This window comes from Girardinichthys multiradiatus, chromosome 3, assembly GCF_021462225.1.
Source record: "Girardinichthys multiradiatus isolate DD_20200921_A chromosome 3, DD_fGirMul_XY1, whole genome shotgun sequence".
Taxonomy (NCBI): domain Eukaryota; kingdom Metazoa; phylum Chordata; class Actinopteri; order Cyprinodontiformes; family Goodeidae; genus Girardinichthys; species Girardinichthys multiradiatus.
In genome coordinates this window covers 13,107,780-13,130,063 of record NC_061796.1, presented here as the reverse complement: position 1 = coordinate 13,130,063, position 22,284 = coordinate 13,107,780, and the positions used below count along the sequence as shown (strand labels likewise).

The 22,284-nt window shown below is 39.4% G+C and overlaps 2 protein-coding genes across 3 annotated transcripts; both read right to left on the bottom strand.

Annotated features, from left to right (window-relative positions):
* Nucleotides 1–1,052: 1,052 nt before the first annotated feature.
* On the bottom strand, nt 1,053–5,201 carry nsmce2 (NSE2 (MMS21) homolog, SMC5-SMC6 complex SUMO ligase). 2 transcript variants are annotated; one of them, XM_047361510.1, is made up of 6 exons: nt 4,868–5,201; nt 4,008–4,120; nt 3,594–3,747; nt 2,637–2,728; nt 2,379–2,485; nt 1,053–1,393 (listed from the first exon to the last, which is right to left on the bottom strand). In XM_047361510.1, exons 1-6 carry the CDS (start codon nt 4,980–4,982, stop codon nt 1,282–1,284), a joined length of 693 nt encoding a protein of 230 aa, XP_047217466.1. In that variant the 5' UTR covers nt 4,983–5,201; the 3' UTR covers nt 1,053–1,281. The 2 variants fall into 2 exon arrangements, with proteins under 2 accessions (XP_047217466.1, XP_047217467.1); XM_047361511.1 differs by lacking the exon at nt 4,868–5,201 and adding an exon at nt 4,520–4,845.
* Nucleotides 5,202–5,277: 76 nt separating this feature from the next.
* Nucleotides 5,278–21,953, bottom strand: washc5 (WASH complex subunit 5). The gene is made up of 30 exons (XM_047361512.1): nt 21,862–21,953; nt 20,805–20,835; nt 20,356–20,591; nt 20,071–20,216; nt 19,376–19,460; nt 19,118–19,218; nt 18,644–18,836; nt 18,367–18,519; nt 18,158–18,271; nt 17,659–17,830; nt 15,983–16,110; nt 15,663–15,792; nt 15,402–15,514; nt 13,490–13,656; nt 13,062–13,137; nt 12,815–12,925; nt 11,398–11,538; nt 10,771–10,851; nt 10,593–10,694; nt 10,139–10,318; nt 9,875–9,999; nt 8,699–8,861; nt 8,464–8,566; nt 8,303–8,382; nt 8,088–8,191; nt 7,745–7,874; nt 7,551–7,647; nt 6,101–6,254; nt 5,908–5,995; nt 5,278–5,706 (listed from the first exon to the last, which is right to left on the bottom strand). Exons 3-30 carry the CDS (start codon nt 20,539–20,541, stop codon nt 5,650–5,652), a joined length of 3,480 nt encoding a protein of 1,159 aa, XP_047217468.1. The 5' UTR covers nt 20,542–20,591; nt 20,805–20,835; nt 21,862–21,953; the 3' UTR covers nt 5,278–5,649.
* Nucleotides 21,954–22,284: the final 331 nt, after the last annotated feature.

Below are 22,284 nucleotides of genomic sequence, written 5' to 3'. Positions count from 1 at the left end.
AGGCCCATTTGAGTAGCCGACAAACATGAAATACATTTTTAATGTCAGGGGGAAACTCTTAGGAACTGACCAAGTATAACACTTGGACCCCATCAGAACTTTGTTTTTGTATGAGTCTTATCCGAGCCTCAGTCTCTTCCCACTCCGTCCAACTCGACCCCTGCTGCTGCCAGTACTCTTGCGCCAAGACTTAGTGAAAATATGTTCACTTGCAGGCAGCCAAAGGTAAAATCCTCCATGGACAAGCCAAATATCCAGGCTTACAGCCGCAGCCATTTTCAGCCCTGAGAGCTTCTGTGTGAAATCCAGGTAAAACACACCTTTTTCGAGCAGCCTGTGCCACATCTTGGTTTATTTCTTTGTCATATTTATGAAATATTATCCTTCTAAACAGTTTACAAATGCACTGCTGTTGACCTAGGAAATGTAACGCTGATATGAGTTTCCCACAGTGAATGATTTGCAATGAATGAGTCAACATCAGCCAGAGCTTTCATCGCTGGTAAATTTCTCCACTGGCAAAACGCTCTGACTGCGTGTGACACACGCCTTGTGTGGACAGAGCTATTAGAGATTTTTAAGAATGCCTGATGCAAGGGTATTAAGATTAGCTGCGCCCAGTTTGATCTCAACGCAGGCTTTGTTTGTTTCTCTGTGAAACAATGGTTCCTTACAGCAGGCAGAGGAAAAAGTAATCACCTAAGAGCATTTCTCAAAGAGGTTGCAGAACAGTTTGCTAATGCCTCGTTCACATTTCTGTTCCAGGATATCCTCTTCATCCCAGGAGTTTTTCCTGCTGACAGAGTGAAGTGCTTTCCTTTAAAAAATGCAGGATTTTTATTATTCAGTTGTGATGGCTCCTCGTGTGTAAAGCAATGCTTCACTACGAAAAAGACAAAAACAGAGGAGCTGTGATTGTCACTACTAATAATATCCAACCCTTACGCTAAGAGTTCATGCTGGAGTTTGTTTTCTACGCCGACGTTGGCAAAACAGCGCCCTCTGATGGTCCAGATAATGTACTGCGTCAGTTAGAAATACTTGAAGCATTATTTAATATAGTATTATTTATTTAGGAATTTATAAAGTTTTAATTTACACCCATTGAAATGGCAAAACATGAGCCGCCCCCTTCTAGAAAAAAAAACAACAACTGACAAATCCTTATCTTGAAACTTAAATTCAACTGGTCCAAACATGCTTTTCAAAAGATTACCAAACATTCTGCTCTCAAAGTACAGATTACAGAAATACAAATCCACTTAACAGAAATGCAGAACATTATGTCTTGTTGGTTTGTCGCCTTTGGTTCTGGATTCTTCTCCTCAGTATCTGGTCACGAATGAGGTCTGACTCTATCACGTCTGTGTTTCCACAGCCCACCACAGGACAGCTGCAAGACAGATACTACATGTTAATATGCAGCAACCAACCATAAATGCAGAAGAAGCTCTCTGTATATCGACTTGAGATTTGCTTTGCAACATCTTCCACTGTATATTTATGTGTAAACTTACCCAACATACAGGGGCATCTCAATCAATTAGAATGTCTTTGAAAAGTTTGTATATTTCAGTAACTTAATTCAAGACGTCAGAAAGAAAGGACAAAACAAACAAGGGAATGATACAACAAACCATATGTAAAGATGGAGGAACTCAAGAAAGGACAACATATAGACAAGGAGATTGGGAATAACGTCTTCTTTTTCCATATTAAATTGCATGCTTTTCCAAACTATTCCAGACTGAGCAGGAACACCGAGCAACCTGGGATTCTATAGAACCTCATCTGAGTAACAGGCTGATCACCTCCATGCCACTCTGCATTGATGCAGGAATTCATGCAAAAGGAGTCCTGAGTGCATGTACTGTACAGAATGTGGATATATGTTCAACTGTATATCCATTTCTGTATTAAAAATCAGTTTACTGATCATATGTAATACTTACATTTTCTGAGAAACTTGAGTTTGGGTTTTCATTAAAATAAAGCACTCTTTAATGAATCTGTATTATATGTGCTTCACTTTTTGAATTGAGTTACGGAGATATTTGATCTTCTCCCTGATAGTCTTATTTATTGAAATGACCCTGTAGCAACAAGATTTATTCAGTATTTATTCATAATTGCACTACAGACCACGGCAAAAACTTCCGAATGGAGTTTCTTTGACAACCAGCTTCAGGATTTCATCGGTGCTCCTCGAGGACACGCCACATTTAGCTTGACTCCAACTTCAAAGCGCAACAATACAAAATCCGTGTTTTTAAGCAATTAAGGCAGCCTGCTGCTGGTCCCATGCCAACCTGCGAGTTGTTTACCGCTGCTAAACCTGACTTGAGTTTCTAAGCGTCGTCGCTGGGAGAGTGTCTTACCGGCACTTCTTTTTCTGACTGTGCTTTGTTTTGATCAGACTCAGTATGGCTTTTTCATCGTAGTGGTGGTTGCACTTCTTATTCTTCATCGGGTTCACCATTTCCGCCTTTAACACAGATACACACAGCAGGTGCTTTGAATAACAAAACTTATTAGAACAAAAACCCCCCTTCAGACACTAATAAAATGGGAAAGCAGAATTGTTTTCTAATGGAAGGTTGAAGAAGAAAGTTTTAAAGCATTGAGGAGTGATGTACCTGTGTGAGTGGGCAGGTGAAATTGAGTTGGCTCTGCGTGACAGCGATGTCGTCATCGAGCTCCTCCATGTTCTCTGCTGACTCTTGGTTGGCTAAGGAAAACACAGCATACGTGTGGTTTGCTTCCAAGTGTCCAATCACAGAACTGGGACATCAACAAGATGACTGAGAAGAAACCCAGTATGCAAAGAGGTTTGCTTGGACAAGGTTAGTTTTAGAGAAAATGGCAGCATGTCGGCCTTCAGCAGTGATGGATTCAGTGCTAGAATTTATGCTTTGCTCCAAAACAAATCACCATGCACCAAGTCTGTAGCTTTGTCATCAAATGTGTGGTATAGAAACATTCAACACAAACACTTGAGTATAAAGTAGTTTCCCCATCTGCAAGTAGAAACATGCATTTCAGAACATCTGAGGTAGTCTCGAGCTCTGAATACAAATCACCTAGAATACGACGCATTTTAGACTTTGTCCTACAAACACCAGAGTGGTCAGAGAAAGCTCTACATTTCTTAACACATGACTGTAACATGGTTCCCCTACTCATATCTCAAAAAAAAAAAAAAAAAAAATCCTGCACCACAGTCAGCATCTATAAAGTGACACTTTGGACAGCATCTGTACACAGCAGATAGCTCTAGCTGTATGTTTAGGACCCAGATGTGTACACAGGATTTTATTACTGGTTATCAGAATAAAGGAGACTGAATGCTTGCAAAAGCATTTGAGAACCATGTTTCATTTCCTTCCACTTCACAATTATCATTAGCATAAAATCCAAAGCAAAATGCAACTGTTTCTGAGTTAATATATTTACAGTGGTGCTAAAGTCTGCTCTGAGGCAGCAGCTAATGAGAAAAAAAGTGATTTTTTTTTTTGAATTTTGTTCAGCTGTGATGAACATAAATAAACGAAGCCAATTTATCTCTATTTCTTACAATCCGTCAAAGGCCCAACCTTGCTGGAAAGAGTTCTTGATGCTCTCCTTGAAGGCAGCAACCTTCTGGTGATTGTGCAGGTCAGCATCGGACAGTTGAGCAATTCTCTCTGCAAACTGTTCCTTGACTCTGGCAAACAGGCTGAACATGGCCTCTGGCTGCTGTGAAGTGACCTGCAAAGAGCAACAGCGTACCTAACTTGAAACAAAGTCATGATCAGTGATTTGTCTTAAGTTTCAAAATGATTTATTCAACATGAAAAATATCAAGTGAATAAAATGCAAATCAAAAGCTCAAACAATCCACTCAGAAATCAAACATTTCCGTTGCATTTTTCCTCAGTAATTCTTCTTCCGTTTGATCTCAATAAATACAAGCAGCACTGGAGTGTTTTCCACCTAGACGATTCTGACTCTGACACATTATGATTCACCTCAGCTGTGTTTTGCTGTACAATATCAACAAAGTAGTTTATCTCCCTGTCCAGCTTTGCGCACTCCAGAATCATGGCCTCCATCTCTTTGATGCCAGGGTCCATCTCTTCATCTTGAACAAAACAAAGCACAGACAGAGAATTATTAAGCTGCTTTAACGGAATAAACGTTGATAGTTACACATAAAGATCAAGCAGCACAAATCTCTGATAAGACACTGATGTATTAGTAGCTTATTTTGATTTAACCCTTTCTCTGTAAGTATATTATCACTGTATCTTTGCATTATAAATAATAAAGTATTTAAATCAATACCGACTGGGATCAAGGTACTGAGCGCAGGGTTCCAACAGTTTTTATTTCCAAGTCCCAGACTGTTCTAGTCTAACATTACATATCTTAAGGATTTCCAGACCATTTCTGATATCCAAGTAGAAATGTTTAAAGTGATCCTAACACATCTTTATAGCGTTAAAAGGTTTAAAGCTGTGCACAAAACTAATTTTGTCACCTGAATCGCAGAAATAAAACTATATGAACATTCAAATGTCGACGAGCAATCAATCCGTCTCAAAACGCAAATGGCGTGCTGTCACATTCAATAAATTAGAATTAGTGTTGCAATGAGGCTTGTTTGTCAGATTAAGTTTTTTGTCTGAGTTTTTTATTTTTTTCCGAGATTACTTTCATATTTGTAATAGCAGTATATAATTAAAGGACATCGCTTTTTTAAAAACTAATTCCATTACTGATAATAAAAACAGGAATTAAAGGTACAAGAACAAAAAGAAATGCAGGACATTATTGCGAACTCAACCAGACGGTCCCAGAAAACGATCACAGAGTCTGTGATATTTACTCTGAGCTTCCACCAGGTCCATAGCGACATCTGTTACGATGTCCATTCCTGTCCCAATGTCTGTCTGACATAACTTCAGGCTGGACAGTATTCCGTCCACAGCCTTTAGAGACATGTTGAGCTGTACGTTTGTCTTCGATGACAGAGACGACTTCAGGTTAGCATTAGCTGCTAACGGCAACGGCAGCCTGCTCCGTCTAACGGCAAACCGCCAAGCTCTTTAATTAAGGTTTAAAACAGCGTCTTAAATTAGATTAGTTTATTGGATGGTATTATTAAGACAGTGTACAAAATGTAATAATAACACGACAAAAAACACTCTAAAAGCGGCAAACGCTTAACTTCCGGGTAAAGTGTTTTCACAATAAGAGCCTCATACAAAAACTACCTGTAAATAAAACTGAAGGAAAGATTATCAAGAATATCTTTATTGTCAACGTTTTATAAGCAAGAACATAGTATATAAAGTATATACTAGTATATAAAGGCAACCAACATTAGATTTATTGTACAACTCAATATTAGCGCAGAGTATTTTAGTTTAACAAATGAAATGCAAGTAAAATACTAAATGAGGCTGACATTCGCGAGGCATTATTATAACGCCTTTAATTTTCCTGCTATGACATATACAGAAGCTTACTGACAGACTTGAATCAGCTGTAGTTCTTATTAGTAACACTTGTACTTTTTCCATTACTACAACACAACATGTCTGGAATGAAGAAAACACCTCCGGCAATATGTGGAGAATCTCAAGATGAAATGTCATATTTGGGTGATCACAGTATTGTTCTGAACTCATCGAAAATAAAACTTGGCACATGAGCTTCGACTACCTGCAAAATACAGAGGAAAGGAGAGACAGATGTTACCGTCACACCAATAAAAAGTCATTTGTTTTAGGCTTGACTGTTTAACACTTCATTACAGATAAACATTGTGAAGCATTTAGATAATAATATCCAATAATAAGTTAACAGACCTTTAGCGTCTTTTCAGCACCTTTTAGGGTGTGTAAAAATTGATTGTTACCCTACCTTACGTGAGAGTTTGGTGTACTTCACATAGTCTTCGAGGAACATCAGTGCTCCCACCACATCTGAAGGCATGTCTGGGATTTTCTGACTGTAGGGGAACAAAACGGAAACTCAAATTTTAGAGTCATGAAGCACAAAGAAACATTTAGAAACTACCCTAAGAATCCGACAATAATTTAGCTTTTTTTGTTACCTTGTGCACTGCTCCATGACAGATCGGATGAACTGACCAATGAGAGCTAGGAACTGCTGTGTGTATCTGGAGTGGAACTGCTTGAGCAGTGTGAGCATGCCGAGCACTAGAGGTGGCCAGTCAACTGGGTCGGTTGCTTTCCTGCAGCTCATTCCTTTAAGATGATGAGTCAGGAGGTGAGACAAACTGCAGTAAAATCCACATGCAGTGATCTGATATCTTATAACCTACTGTCAGACTGGTTCTAGTTAAGTGATTTCTTGATACTACAGTTCTGGTACTAATCTGGCCAGAGTTTGGCTAGTGAAACTAAACTCCCAGTTAATTCATATTATATTCAGCCTAACTTTTACAGCTGCAAGTCCTTTGGGGTATGACTACCTGCTTCACACAACTTAAAAACGTTTGCCCTGTCATCTTTGTAAAATAGCTCAAGAACAGTCTGACTGGATGGAGAGTGTTTGCTAGAGAACATTAGTGAACAAATAACATCGTTAAGACCAATGAACACCTCAGACAGGTCAGCTCAAATTTAAAGCATGGTTAAATTTGTGAAAAATATTACAAACTTTGACCATCTCACAGAGTTCTCTTCAATTCATCAACTAAAAAAAGGAACAAGTGTACCTCAAATGCAAGCCTATGGCAACTTTGGAAGAGCTGCAGAGATCCACTGCTCAGGTGGGACAATTTGTTTACAAATTCGACCTTTAGGCAATAAGCCATTGTTACAAGAAAGCCATAAGTTCAATTTAAAGTTTGTAACAAGCCATGTAGGGGACACAGTAACACTGAACTTGTTCGTGTACATGCTAAATGCTAAGGGTTGCAGAAAAGTAACACTGCAGATCATCCTGAACGCAGAATCCCTCACTGTGAAACATGATGGTGACAATATCATGCTGTGGGGATGCTTTTCGTCAGGGAAAAGGAAGCTGGTCAGAGATTATGGAAAGATAGAGCTAAATACAGGGTATTCCCAAAAAAGAAAAGCTGTCAGAGGCTGTGGAGGTTCACCTTCCAGCAGGACAACCCTAAAAATACCAACAATATCTACAATGGATTGGTTTAGATCACATACTACTCATGTCTTAGAATGGCAAGATGCTCTCCATCCAGTCTGACTGAGCTTGAACTATTTTGCAAATAATGGGTTTCAATGCCACTTTGTAGGTTTCCAAAGCTGGTAGCAGCTTTAACTACAGCAAAAAGTGGTTTCACTGAGACTAAAGAGAGACTGATTAAGCAACACTTTAACATTTTGATTTGTAATTTTTTTCTTCCTTCCAATTCAAAACTATTAAATACTTTGTTTGGGACATAAAACTACCAAAATCAACGTTGTAGTTTGTGGTATGTGAACAAGTTAAGATGCTATGCTCGTCTTTGTACCACATTGTATCTAAAGAAGCACTGGTATGTGTGGGAAACAAACTGCAAAAGAAGGTACCCTGGTATTTGTTGTACTGAAGTTTAGGCAGCTGAGCAACAACAAACAGGAAGTTGATGATGGGGAAGTACGGGAGACGCTTTGTAGTGATGTATATCTGCAAAAGGCATAAATCAATCAGGCAAAATGAGACGTTTGGGAAAACCTAAAAATAGCTAAATCATTACATTGTGAGTGAAACCTTTTTTCCAAACCTTATTGAGCGGGTTATGAATACCAGCAGCCTCCAGGTAGGCAGTGATCTCATACAGAAGAGTGTTGTCTTCTTTAGGATAGGGCAGGGTCGGGTCTTGGTAGTGGGCTTCAATGTCTGCTAGCAGAGACCTGGCAAGGCCATTATCAGAGCACATTTAGAGTAGGTGAGACACTTGCATATTTATACTGAGAGATATTATCTGAAGTCGCAGTTATATCCAGCGTAAAACAAAATCAGGAGCTGCTTCGGTACTGCAGGTTTATTCTGAAACAGATCCTTTCCTCCTGCACTGGCAACAGGAAAGCCCTTTAAGTACCGAGACATGATTAGAACCGACATACTTGTTGAGGTTTTCCAGAGCAGCTGCCAGGTGTTTGGAGTCGAACTTGCAGGAGTAGTTTAGCTCATTTGCAATCAGCTGACGGAGAATCTGCATCTGGCCAACCTACAACAAGACAGACACTTAATTTTAAAGTACTGATTTTGCATGTAAATTTGACAGCAATAGTGCCTTTTCTTCTCTGTTCACTACACGGTTACTAACAGGAATTACTACCTTCATGATGGATTCCAGATATGCACCCCATATCTTTTGTGACTTGGCCACAGCACTTGCATAGAGTTTACTGGCATTAGCTATTGAAACAAAAACTAATAATGAATATAAAAAAATAAATAAATCTGACACATTGTATACATTTTTGAGTAAATACCTACCCACAATGCCTTGTACTGGGTTGACTGCAGCTAGCACAGTTTTGAAAACATCCACCACTGCTTTGTCCTTAAGGATAGTTTTCTGGAGTATTGTCAGGAAGTTCTGATGACACAATCAGGTTGCAGAATGTATGTTAGTAAGCCTATGTGAGCGGAAGATTTCAATGCATTTGTAACAAGGCTCTGAGATGGTATTTTTGCATTGGGCCTGAGATCTTCTATGGGACCTGATTACCTGAAGTTCCTTGACAATCATGAAGCAGAGCAGTCGGTCCAGTCCGTTGAGACCAAATGTGCCCAGGGTGTTCTGGATCTCAGAGAACAGCCTATTGTTGGTCACTTCATGATGGCTCCTCATGTCATACCAGGTGTTCAGCTGGTCAATGTAACATGTCACCCTAGAAAGTAAAAATGTTTATCAGGACGCTTTGCAGATGGCAGGTGGAAGTGGGACCTATATAGTCCCAATAAAGGAACATTTAATGAAAATAAGCTAATCCTTCATTGTAGTATCATAATCTTACTGCAAATTGTCAAAAAATCCAACATTTAATTTTAGTGCATTTATTCAAAGGGGGAAAAGTATATATTAAAGAAACTGTTTTTTTACTACAAAATATGGCAGAATTGCTGCTACCCTAAACAATCCATTTATAATAAAGCTATCTGGGTCTTATTTTTAATTCACATTTTACTTTTTTTAAGTGGATCAATTTCTTATATTTATACCCCAGGGAAAACAGACAGTCATAGATTTCTAATTACGTGTATTAGAAGCCAATTTCTTTTAGCCACTTGTCACTAAGCCGTAAGAGGACTCGAATTTATGAGCAGGATGGTGAGGGTGCTACAAAATATGTCAATAGCTCATTATGAGGAACTACAGCAAAGAGTTGCATCTTGGGGTCAGCAGGTCTCCATTAGATACTATCAACATGCCAACTGTTGGGGAGACATGCCAGGAAAAAAGCCTTTTCTGATGTCCTACCATCACAAAAATAGACATGTGGAGTTTACTAAACTCGAATAAGAATTTTACTGAAACCATATGTTTTAGTCAGAAGAGACTAATACTGAGCTTTTTGGCAACAGACCCTCCAGGTAGGTTTGCAAAGGATCAATGTGTGGAAAAGCAACTCATGGATACCGTTAAGCAGGGGTACAAGATACTTCTGCCACCTGTGATTTTAGTAAAACAATTACATCTCAATATGGGATTTTCTTCCTTCTCAAATTGTAGGTTGGATTTCCATAAAATGTTCAGTGTGATACTATTCTACTGCACTGAAAGGTGAATTTTATTTTAAGGCTTCATTGCTGGAGCCAATAGATATACCATCTATAGCTATCCTCAGATTCAACTGTAGTTGCTTTGGTATCAGTACCTCATTAACTTCCTATCATCACCTACTTTGGATCGGTGATTCTTAAGATCTCCCTACAGAGACGACCAATGAAGGTGGCAGACTCATCCACAGGGGGGAATTTCGGAATGGGTATGTGTGTGGACTGATGAACACTTTGCCAGTCCTGGATCTGAATGCCAGCAAAAGAACAACTCCAATTAATAGCAAAACAACCACAGTAACTACAAGAGAGATAAACATCTGTTAGTAAATCTTCCTGGGGTTTTCTGAGAACTTCTAAGAAGCATGTTGTGTGTGTCAAGCCTGACCTTAGTCCTGAGGAAACTATTGCATTCCTGCTCCACATTATAGTTGATGATGCGAGACACTTCCTCCTGCCAGATTTTAAGGCCATAAATGCTGACGTAGTCCTGGATGTACTCAAACGACCTGTAGAAGCCATCTATGGTGGCGCCCATATCCTTCAACTTCGGCATCAGTTCACTGGGCTGAGAAAGTATTATTTAGTCTCATGCTGTAATACTTGGTTTCACTTTTACCTTTTACTTTCATGGGACAAAATGACTAGAACATGTCTTCATCTTGATTTAATGCGCAAGAACCAGGAGAGAGAATAGGATGTTATGTTTTTGCATGCAATCTGTTTCTGGCTAGCATCCCAGAGAAAGATCTTCACTTCTGACGTCCGCTGTAATCTGAACTCAAGACTGAAAAGGCTCTAAGTGGTGCTGCTATCAGTGGAAAACAGATCTGATGTCTCACCTTAGCCTTGGGGCTGAAGATTAAGCCTTTGTGCAAAGCATAAGCCACCCTCTTCACCAGCTCCTTCCTGATGCCATCTTCCAAAAGCTGCTTAGGATCCACCTAAAATGACACCCCGAGATAATGAAGTCAATCATACAAACTGTACTTTATAACAATTGAGGTGGCAAATATTTACTTTGATAATTCCGACTAAGGTGGTCTTCATCATCAAGATGCCTTCAGTGAAAATCGAGATGTCATGGGTGAGTTTTGCCACCTGGAAGGACATTAAGAAGAGAGATGTTTGGGGGCATAAAAGGCAGGAGTAATCTACTAAACACTCACTAATCAGGCCAGAGATGTCCGCAAGCAGACCCTCTACCCGAGCTGCATTAACATTTACTATCTTGTTTTGTTTGCAAGGACACATTTTTGTTATCTACGGCAATCATATTTTATTCCAAGCCTTTTCAGAGTGTGTGCCTAAAAAAATGAAAGCTGTGACCTTGGCGGTTCACGTTCTAATTAAAGCAACTCAAGTAAGCCTGCCGCCTTAATCTGTTTCCACACGAAAGCGTTCCTTTTTAATTTGTACTTCAAATCGAATGCTGCGGCTGAGACTGAAAAATGTTCCAAAACTCTAGCGATCACGACTGCCCCTGACTCCCATCCAGCAGATGAGTCAACGTCAAATCAAAGCATCATAAGAGCCTCTTATCTATCTTCCTCATTTAATACTAGATCAAACGAGTTTTCTTCCACTTCATTGGCATGCTGTGAGCTCTAGAGGAGAAATAAAACTGAACCGCAGCGGTTGGTTTACTTCATAACGGGCTCCTAGTTGTGAGTAGTCCTTCAGCTTGTCTTTGTCCAGCCTCGTTGGCACCTCCATGATATCATGGATCTGAAGTTTGATGATCTTGGCCAGAGAGGTGAACATGCTCTCTGGGATAATCTGAAGCACCTACAAGAAAGAAAGGAAAATTCGTGAAGTAAACCAGAATATTAATGATATTTCCTATAAATAAACATGGTACATTAGGCTGTAGGGACATTTTGTGCATAGTTCAGATGTTTAAAGAGACATTATTCATCATTGCACCAACTGCACAGATGAGATTCCATGAATACTGATTTTATTTGATAGACCAACACAAACTAACACAAAATTATAAAATGGAGGGGAAGTGATACATGGTTTTCAACTTTTACTGTGGCAGGCATTTGTATTAAGCCCCTTTTACTCTGATACCTCTAACTTAAATCAACTGCCTCCACGTGTCACTGAATTTATAAACAGGGTCAACAGATAAAGAGAAAATGAGTGAACAAACAGCATCATAAAGATAAAGTAGCAGAGCTTTTAACATCTAAAACAGTTCAATCTCTAGGTCAATCCATCACCTGAAAATGGAGGAGTATGGCACAACTGCAAAAACACCAACTGTCTACCCAATTTGCCAACTGATCATTAATCAGAGAAGCAACCAAGAGGCCCATGGTTGTTCTGGTAACTGTACATTAGAGGCAAAAAGAAAGCCAGTGTTAAAAGAAAGCTTTAAAAAGCTGCATTTAAAGTTTACCACAGCCCCTTTAAGGGTAGAGCAAGCATGTGGAAGAAGGTGCTCTGCTACCAAAACTTAATAATTTGTAATATGTATGGAGAAAAACCTATACTGCATATAACCTTAAACATGCTATCCCTATCATATATATAGTAGCAGCAGCATCAATCTTTGCGATGTTTCTCTTCAATAGGGAATGCTAAATAGAGTTACACACAGGGTAAATACTAGAGGAAAAGCTGCAAACAAACTCAGAATGGGACAGGAGCTGACCTTTAGGTCAAATCATATTCATGTGTCAGTACGAACTAATTGAGAATCCTTGTCATGACCTGATAAAATGTTGTTCACAGACACACTTCATCCATCTGATTGAGCTAAAGCTATTTGGTAAAGAACAATGTCAACACATTTCAGTCTCTATGTGTACAAAGCTGGTAGAGATATACGTTGCTGTAATCAGAATAAATGCACACGACACTTGTCAGATTTTCATTTGTAAAACGTAAAAAAAAAATGTATTTTCTCTCCACTTTACAGTAATGTTCTGCTTTTGATGGTCTATCACATAAAATCCCAAATATACTGACGTTTGAGGTGCATATTGGAAAAATTTGAAAAGTCCAAATGGTCTGAATACTTTTGCAAGTTACTGTATACAGCATCGTTGAGTACCTTTCTAACATAAGCCACCAACTCTCCAGAGTAGAACTGGGAGACACTCAGCAGGTCGGCACTGTTGGCCTGGTTGATACGCAGCAACGGAAGATCCAATGCAGAAGCCAGCTGGTCACACAAACAAACCCAGAAGATAATCATTTTCCACCGTGCACACATCAGGACCACAGCGTAAATAATTTATCAGTGCTCATTATCCGATGTTTGAGTGTCTGCATAAGGCTGGGATACAAGCAGTCCTCACCTTCAGAAATGTAGCTCTCAGCTTTGTGACCATGGACGGGTTGACTCTGATGCTCTCCTGCATAATGGATGTGAAGCTGCAGAACAAAATGTAAGTCAGGGAAGGAATGATGAGATGCCACACACAGACAGAGAAAAAGAGTACAAATAAGTCCAAAATAATAGGAATTGGAGCTTTTTAGGATGGTTTATAACACGGAAAGCTAAGCAGTATGGGTCACTGCTCTTTCTGGCTTAATTCTGACAATCTAGAAACACAAAAGAAAAACGCTGCATAAAAAGATGATTTCCTTTACTGTATAGCAACTTTTCTCAGTATAGTCATAATTACTTTATTTGTTGATAGACTAATGCTAAGCTGAAACATGCACTAAATAAATTTATGCCACTATGCAACAGTTGTGAACACCTTAACAATGCAAGAAGTACCTATCAATTATCTGCCACGCATAGGAGAGATCTCCAACTATCTGCATGGTGATCAGGACCTCTTCTTTGATGTTGATGGTGCGGATCATTTGGTGCAGGAACTTCCTGGTGTCAGCCAAAAACTGACACACCTGCAGGTTAGACTCCAGCTGGTGAAACTCCTGGACCTGGAGATGAAAAAAGCAGAACGTACCAAAGACTGAAAGAAAAACACTAAAATCATTCAAGTATCGTGGCTGTTTTCTTGTTGTTTTTCTGTTGTCTCGATCCCCCTGACCCGTCTGGACGCTGCAATTATTTTCATTTCTTCCTTACAAGCTCGGCCGAATTGTTGGGGACCAGGGGTGAACAACTGTTTTCAAATCCATCCACAAATTCTCAACAGGAATGAAATCTGGGCTTTGATTTGGCCACTCTAAAACAATTACCTTGTTGTCTTTGAACCACTTCTGTCACTTCTGCTATATGATTGGGGTCATCATGTTGCTGGAAAATAAATCTCCTTCCAAGATGTAGTACTCTGACACACTAAATCACACTAGCCTCCAGGATTTGTCAATACTTTTGTACATTTATAGTCTCATCTGCCATTACACCGTCTTTCAGGGCCAGAGCCTAAGGAGCACCCTCAGAGCATGATGCTGCCACCACCATGCTTCATGGCAAAGATAGTGCTTCTGGTTTGCCTACATCGCAGGTAGTGTGATGACCAAAAAGCTTTTTTTTTTTGTCTCATCAGACCAAAGAACCATGTCAGGAGACTCGGAAAGGTTTAACATAGAAGAATGACGCACGCCTTCAGATCCTGGTTTGGCAGCTGCAGCACTCATGAGCTCAACGGGATTGTTAAGAACCCGCTCCCCAAACTCAATTAAACCCTCTCAATGAGAGTGTGTTTTATATATATTTTGAATGTTTACAATCCAACTTGCTGCATGTTTTACTACATGTCTCTTTGTTTTGTGTTAAGTACTCTCTTTTTTTAAGAGATTATCAAGTCTCCTATGTCACCAATTGTTATTGAATATATGTGCTCTGTTGAGGAATCCTGATGGGAAAACAATATTTGTTGACACCTTGCGAAATAACTAATATGTTGAGTCTCCCACGTCTTTAGGTGAATAACCTGGACAACAGCCTCTCTAGTCTGAGCCACTGAAGCCTTTACCTACATCCGAGTGGTTGCTGAGTGGTTGCTCCATCAGGGTTGTTTCTGACCTCCCTCAGCAGCTGAGTCCTTGCCAGGTTTCACCCAGTTTGTGAGTTTATGATGAATCTAACTGAATGAGATGTCCAGTGTGTTTAAAATCATTTTGTAGCTACGTCCTGATTTACATTTTTCAGTTATCTTCTTTCTGAGTTGCTCGGACTGTTCTTTTTTTCTTCATGTTATAATTGTAGAAGAAACCACAGACTGAACCTCCCAGATACTGATATTTTTATACTACAGACCCTCGACGCATATCACCAGGGGGTGAATATTTATTAAATTTACTTGACCTTATCTATTTTTTGGAAATTTACAGTTCCTAAAAAAATCAGTTTTCATTTGACACCTAAGACAATTTTATTTTGTGAAAAATTAGAAAAACAAATGCCCAAATATTTAATTTACAAAGGCACTAAAAAGTGCCTAAAAAGAGTGACACATCCGAAGGGGAAGAGGGAACTTATGAGGTAGTTGCATGTAATAGTGATCAAATCAATAATTATTCACATATTTTGCATTTGCATTTTTTGCAGCCATTATTTTACCACTATCATGATTCACAACAGCACACTAAGTAAAACAGCTTCTGTAGCTGAGGAAACTAAAGCCAACAAAATATCGTTTGAGTAATGGCACAATTATGTGGAAAGAGATCCAATCTGAAGATATGAAGCCTTGATGAAAATTAATAATCCTCCTCACCTCAACAAGAGCCTGTATCAGCTGCACCGTCTTCCTCCCAGCAGCTGTGGAGTCCTCATAGTTCAAAGACTCAATCTGCTTTGAGATTTCTCTGAACCATGCTTGTAAATTCTCTGTGAAGGTTAGCAGAGGTTTATGCAACACACAGATTAAATATCTAGTCCATTTTTCAACTTTTTTCGCATAAAAAAAGTTGCACCATTTCTGATCCAACACCCTAACAATCAATTCCCCCGCAGTTAAAACAATCTCCTAACTCACCGTTTTTCTCTACCCTGGTGAGGGGTTTGACCCCAGAGAAGACTTCGGCCAGTTCGGTCATTCTCTCAGATCCCTCTTTCTTGTAGCTCTCCCATTTGATCTGCTTTTCTGACAGCATCTGCTTGAACATCTGGGCGAGGGACAGCACAGATGCTTAGCGGATGAAGACGAATTAGTCAGACCATATGTGTAGTTAGAACATTAAATTTGCAGTTGTGAATTTCAGTTCCCAGGTTTTATTCAGAATTGAATAAAGGGTGTTTTCATAAACCATAGTTAATAGAAAATAGTAATTTTTATTTTGTGAAGCTTCCTCTCACCTCTTTGAGTGAGAACTCAAACTGAGCGGTGTCTAATAGGAGCTGAAACAGGATCCTAGGGTTGTACTTGGAGTCGTTGAGGACTTGATCTTTGATCTGTCGCAGCCGCTTGTTGTTCGAGTCGTAGGCTGCGAGACAAAATATGCCTTTGTAAATAATGTTTCTTTCACATGAGCTTGTTGCATTAATGTTTCACATGCACACATGGATCCACATGTATTCCAGCCCTTTGGACTTTTGTTATATCCCAACCACAAGCTTCACTTCAGTGTCATTCACTGAGACTTTAGGTGATAGACCAGCACAAAGTAGCGCATAGTTGTGAAGTCAAAGGAAAATCACACTTTTTTTTTTTTTTACACAGAAATATATGATGTGTGCAATAGCTACAAAAATAGCTGCAACTCTTAAAGAAAGTCTCTAACTTTGTGCAAATAGTTCCTCATCCTGTTTTCCAAAATAACACCAGCTCAGTTAAACTGGGTGGAGAGCACCTGGTAACATTAATTTTCAAGTCTTGCCACAGATTCTCAATTGGATTTAGGTTCCGAATTTGAACTGGGCTATTCTAACACATGAAAATGCTTCCATTGCTGTTCAGGCTGAATGTTTACGATTGTTTTCCTGCTGGAAGGTGAACCTCCGCTCCAGTGATGTATTTATCATCTTCCCCTTAAGTCTGCCCAGTTTCCCTGTCCATTAAAAAGAAAATTATCTCTATAGCATGATGCTGCCACCACCCGTATTTCAGAATGAGAACGTTGTGATTATGGTAATGTGATTGTTGTGTTTTGCTGTGCAGCCTACATGGCTTGTTGCATCTTTAATAAAGGCTTTTCACGCCCTTCTTTAAACAATTGCTTTCTTCCTGCAATTGTTCCATAAATGAATGATTTGTGGATTACACAGCTGATTGTCCCACCTTAGCTGTCGGTCTTTGCAGGTCCTCACAAGTTGCCACACCAGTCTGATTCTGTGTCTAATCCAAGCCTGACCAGGTTTGCAGGTGAGCGATGTCATTGCATTATTGGATTATGAATTGAACAGTGCCCTGTGAGATGTTTGAAGCTTGACGTATTGGTTTATAACCAAACCTAACAACTTCCTCCCCGACCTGTCAGTTGTGTTCCTTGGTCTTCCCGATGCTGTTTGTTCACCAATGTTCTCCAACAAACCTATGAGTCCTTTATAGAACAGCTGGGTTTATATAGAGATTAAAATATACACACATAGACCCTGTTTAGTATTTAGGTGACTTCTAAACATAACTGGCTCTACTGGAATTAATTTAGGGGTATCAGAGCAAAGGGGGCTGAATACAAATGCATCCCACACCTTTTTAGATTTCTTTTTTTTTTGCCAAAAGAAAATTGTACATAATTTAACAATGATGTACTATTATGTGTTGGTTGAACACATACAATTCCAACAAAATACATTGAAGATTGTTGCTGTAACCTTACAAAATGTAAGAATGTTTAAGGAATATGAAGACTTTTTCCAGCTAAACGCAAGGAAGTCAAAGCAACAATGAGGCAAAGTAAACACAAAACACAACCGGTTCATTCTATAACAACTCTGACTCTTTAGGAGGACTTACCAAAATTAAACAAACCCAATGTACTGACTCTTCTCCAAACCATATGAATGCAGTGACACCTGTCTGATATGCTCACCTGACTCTGCAGAGTGCAGCATTAGCCAGCGGATAGCAACATTGCAGTCCCTCAGACAGTTCAGTAGTTTGGGGATGTTGTCCAAGATGAGCTCCTCTCTGAGGAACCCTTCCTTTAAGAGTTGCTGCACCTGAGGCCTCAGGCTCTCCATACTGGCAGCATAGCGAGTGGCCTACATAGCGATGGAGGTAAAAGGCGTATATTTATTTATTAGTTCCAAGAAGTGGCCATTTGGATCAATGGCAATTTATTCAGGCAACACATTAAAATAGACAATTAAGCTGCCGTCTCTCAAGGATTCAACATCTTTTACCCATAAACATTTCAACATGATGTTTAAAAACGTAGTTGATTTATGCTTCTTGTCTTTTGATTATACATTCTCTAAAGTGACACCTGAAAACATACTAATTCAGTGGACACAGAAACTTGTCTCGGCAGATATTGACATTTTCCATCCATGAACATCAACAAACAGAAAACTGTTCAGTTAAAAAACCTGCTCTCTGATGTTGGCAGAGTCCAGGGTGTAGTTAAGAGCCGTCTTGGCAGCTTTGTACGGCTCCCAGGCCTCAACCAGGTTCACCGTGATCCCCATGTAGATACTAATGACCTACGCACAGACATTATAATATTTACACATCAAACTGACACATAACATTAAGTTTAACACAACTGTTCATCATAACATGGAAAATGAGATCTCACCCAGTTATCAGGGAAGTACTTATCCACTGTCTCTCTCATTTTGGCCTGCTGGGTGTGCAGTATGGAGGGGCTGAAGAATAGGCAGACGTAAAGCATGGCGGCCTGGTTGGCCAGCGCCGTGCTGCGATGCTCAGGTAAAGGGTAGGCAGACACCTGAGGGACAGTTGCATACACACAGTTTTGGGTCAGGTCAAGAAAGTATCTGCAGCATACCATCTCTTATAAACTTAAATTAGGGGCTTGGAGCCATGTTTTGCTTGACAACGTCTTTACTCACTTGGTTGTAGATGTCATCTGAGCGTAGCCTCCCAATCACCATGCTAATGAAAGCACCACTGATGGGTACCCTCTGAAAGTAGCTCTCTGGGTAGTTGGCTGGTCGTTTGGCTCCAGGCTGGGCGGAGTAGCCGGTGCTGCGCAGGAGCTTGCAGATGTCGTCCAAGTTGGAGTCGGTGGAGGAACGAGCGGCACTGAAGCACCAAAAAACTCGCTCTTAGTTGAATTAGATTGTTTGACGTGATACATTTAGATGTTTTTCTCAAAATATTCTACATAAAACTGTTGATTCAATACGATATGAATGTGCATATCTGTGCAACTGCTTTAAGTGGGGAGACCTTCACATGAGCCAAGTAAGCGACTCGGCTTCTGCCGTGAGCAAACTCCTACCCTCTCACTGCAGCTGTGACTCACTCAGAGAGTGCTGTATGTCTGTGATGGGTGGGTGGGGCTGTGTGAGTCACATTCTCACCTGTATCTATAATATGAAACGAGCATCCTCTCTCGGACCTCTCCTTCAATTTTCTGGTCGATAACCAACAACATGACTCCATACAGGTAGAGAGCCTCGCACTGCATGGGATGAAAACATCTTGGATACATTTACAAGTTAAACCACAGCATAGCACTTTGCTTTGATCTGGGACTTAAACAGAACATAATCAGATATAGATACTGGCTTGCATCCAAAGGTAGAGGATATAAAATAGGGAGAATAACGGTTACTTACCAGGAGCTGTTTCCCATCCCCATTTAGAAGCACAGTTTCCAAGGTCTGCTGAATATAAACACCCTCGTGGAGGTCATCTAAGTATCTGGAGAGATACAACAACATGTTTCATTGCAGTGCCTTGCAAAAGTATTTACAAAAACTTGAATGTGTTTTACTAGGATTTTATGTAATAGACCAGTACAAAACAGAGCATCATTGTGAAGTGGAAAGCAAATCATACAAGGTCTTTAAAATTGTTACCAATAAAAATCTAAAAGGTGTGAAGTGGATTTGTATTCAGCCCACCTTCTGCTGCAGCTACAGCTGCTAGTCTGTTGGGGTATGACTCTACCTACTTTAGCAATCTATGAAATATTTGTCCTTTCCTCTTAGTAAAACAGCTAAAAAACAATCGGACAGGACAGAAAGCGTTTGTGAACAGCAATTTTTAATATTCTTATTTTAAGCTCGGGCTGTATGATAAGAGTTGATGATCTGCTGGAAGGTGAATCTCTTCCCCGGCTTCAGGTCATCGCCGTCTCTAACGGTTTTCTTTCAGGATTTCCCTATTTAGCTCCACCACACTTCCCATCAACTCTGACCAGCTTCCCAATCCATGTTAAAGAAAAGCATCCCCGCAGCATGATGCTGCCACTACTTTTCACTATAGAGGAGGTGTGTTCAAGGTGCATAGTTAGCTTTCCATGAAGTACCTGTTGAGATCCACTATGTATTTGTGGACACTCTCAAAAGCCAGATAGAATCTGGATAGAATCTCAATGTTATTCTCCCTGAACTCTTCATCCAGGTCCTGAAGCTCCGGTTTGGCCTCCAACTTCCCCTCATAATACTCAGCATTCTGCAGAAACATCGTTACGAATCACATCATACAAATGCAAGCAATCATTCTCTCTTCGAGACAATTTGGAAGAGCAACAACAGTTAAACTGAGCTTGACGAGGCCTACATACAGCTAAGTTGAAGGGCTTGCTTCATACCTTGAAGTAGCTGAAGTCACAGATAATGTCTCCATATTTCTGCTGGTCGCTTCTGTCTTTCAACCTAAAAACTGCTGGGATGAAGTCAGAAAGACGCAGGAGCTCTGCAATAATAGCATTCCCTCTGGAAACTATACGGAGAATTGCCTGGCCACACAGATTATTATCTGCCAGGAAGTCCACCATCGTGGCCGAAGGGAGCAGGGGTGTTTTTGTAGCAAATGCTCCAGATATCCCTACAAGGAAGATAACGTAAACTGGATGTTTAAAATGTATTTTGCAATAGACTTTTTGGAAAGAGCACATATTATATTACCCTGACCGATTACTAAAGCAGAATATGGAAAGCCTTCTGCCACACTGATCCTAACACCTGACACCACAAACTGGATGCTAAACTTTATCACATTACAAAAGAAGACCCGGTCTGTTTATGGTTCCTACTTTACCTGCGGTGTGTTTGGCTGCTCGCTAGTCAGTCTGTAAAACATGAAACAACATTTTCAACCAAGAAAAAAAAAAAAAAAGAAAAATCACAAAACCATAACATTAGACTTTTTTACATTACAACTGGAATTATAACCTAATGTTTGAATCATCAAACAACATGTTTACTACTTAAGTAACTCGCTTTGCAAAGAATCCTTAAAGTAAGAACCGGACCGTGCCCTTATAAGTTCAAATTTCATTTCATATTTATGCATTGTCTTTTTATGTAAATGTTGTATTTTTATGGGGTTTTACTACTATTCTAAATTTCATCATAAATTAAATTGAATTTTACATTTTATCTTTATTTATCCTATGGTTAACACAACTTTTGGTGTTCTACTGTCTAAAAATGTGATGTTTTTTGAGATGGTTTAGATCTGTGCTTTCTTTTTAAATATTTCGATTTTTTGTTCAATAATCTAACGATTTGTTTTTTTTACTCAACATTTCTTTGGTGTGATTGTTGTTTACATGCTTGCTCCTTTGTTTTAACTCCTTTAAAGCACTTGGCATTAAACTTGACTGTATGAAAAGAGCTCTATAAATAAAATCTCTTAATTGAGGACGTCTGAACATCAAAAAACAAAAGTATAACCTGGGCTCTTTTTAAAACCAGCAGGAATGTATTGATTTACAACAAGAAACATGTCGAAGATGTTATCAAATATTAACAAATAAAACTGTTTTCAGCATTAGCCCACACCACAGTAGCCCAAATGTATTTTGACTCAACAAAACCAGACATAAACGATATTTTGTTTAATACAAATGCTGTTTGATTTTGAAATGTAATATCTAAAGTAGTGTTTGTTTAATCCTTTTTTATAACGTGTTACTATTAGCCAGTTAGCATTTAGCTTCAGTATTGCACTTTATTAATGACAATACAGCGGACGGCAAGCAAGTACGTGAACATGTGCATTTATCTTATGTCTCAGTAGTCCTTTCTTGTATTTAAAGTTGAATTATGGTATAACAAATGTAAACGTTAAGAGTCTGGTTAAAATGTCTTACCTCTTTGCAGCTGCCCTGTTTACTTCCTCATGACCGGTCACATGATTGTGTTGCTGGGTGCGTTGAATTCCTCTCACAGAGCTCACTGGAGGTGGGCGGGGATCATCCGGTACACTAATTTTTGCTTTCTCGCAGTTTTCTGATATAAACTAATCAGTTTAAAACAAATCTAAACGATGAATTAAGCTGAATCCAATTTCAAAGGGCTACCCATATCCCTTAATACTGAATTCAGGCAGTGGCTAAAAATATTCCATTACAATCTTTGTCATTTCTGTTCTGTAAATACTTCAGGTAAGCATCATGTAATCCTGCTGTATCCATCGACCTACATTTTTATGCTAGTTAATGTAAAAAATAAATATACTTTATTGTAATAACAGCTGATCTAGATTTCAGGTAATGTATTCCTAATACACTAAA

Excerpts from the sequence above, each read along its gene's own strand:
- nsmce2 (XM_047361510.1), bottom strand. The coding sequence starts at position 4,982 with ATGTCTCTAAAGGCTGTGGACGGAATACTGTCCAGCCTGAAGTTATGT. Across the intron at positions 3,748-4,007 it reads TACAGCAAAACACAGCTGAG|GTCACTTCACAGCAGCCAGA; the intron begins GTGAATCATAAT and ends TGCTCTTTGCAG. Across the intron at positions 1,394-2,378 it reads AGTCAGAAAAAGAAGTGCCG|CTGTCCTGTGGTGGGCTGTG; the intron begins GTAAGACACTCT and ends TCTGTCTTGCAG.
- washc5 (XM_047361512.1), bottom strand. The coding sequence starts at position 20,541 with ATGGTGGACTTCCTGGCAGATAATAATCTGTGTGGCCAGGCAATTCTC. Across the intron at positions 10,695-10,770 it reads CCTTAGTCGGAATTATCAAA|GTGGATCCTAAGCAGCTTTT; the intron begins GTAAATATTTGC and ends GTGTCATTTTAG. Across the intron at positions 8,383-8,463 it reads CCCAGTACAAGGCATTGTGG|CTAATGCCAGTAAACTCTAT; the intron begins GTAGGTATTTAC and ends TTGTTTCAATAG.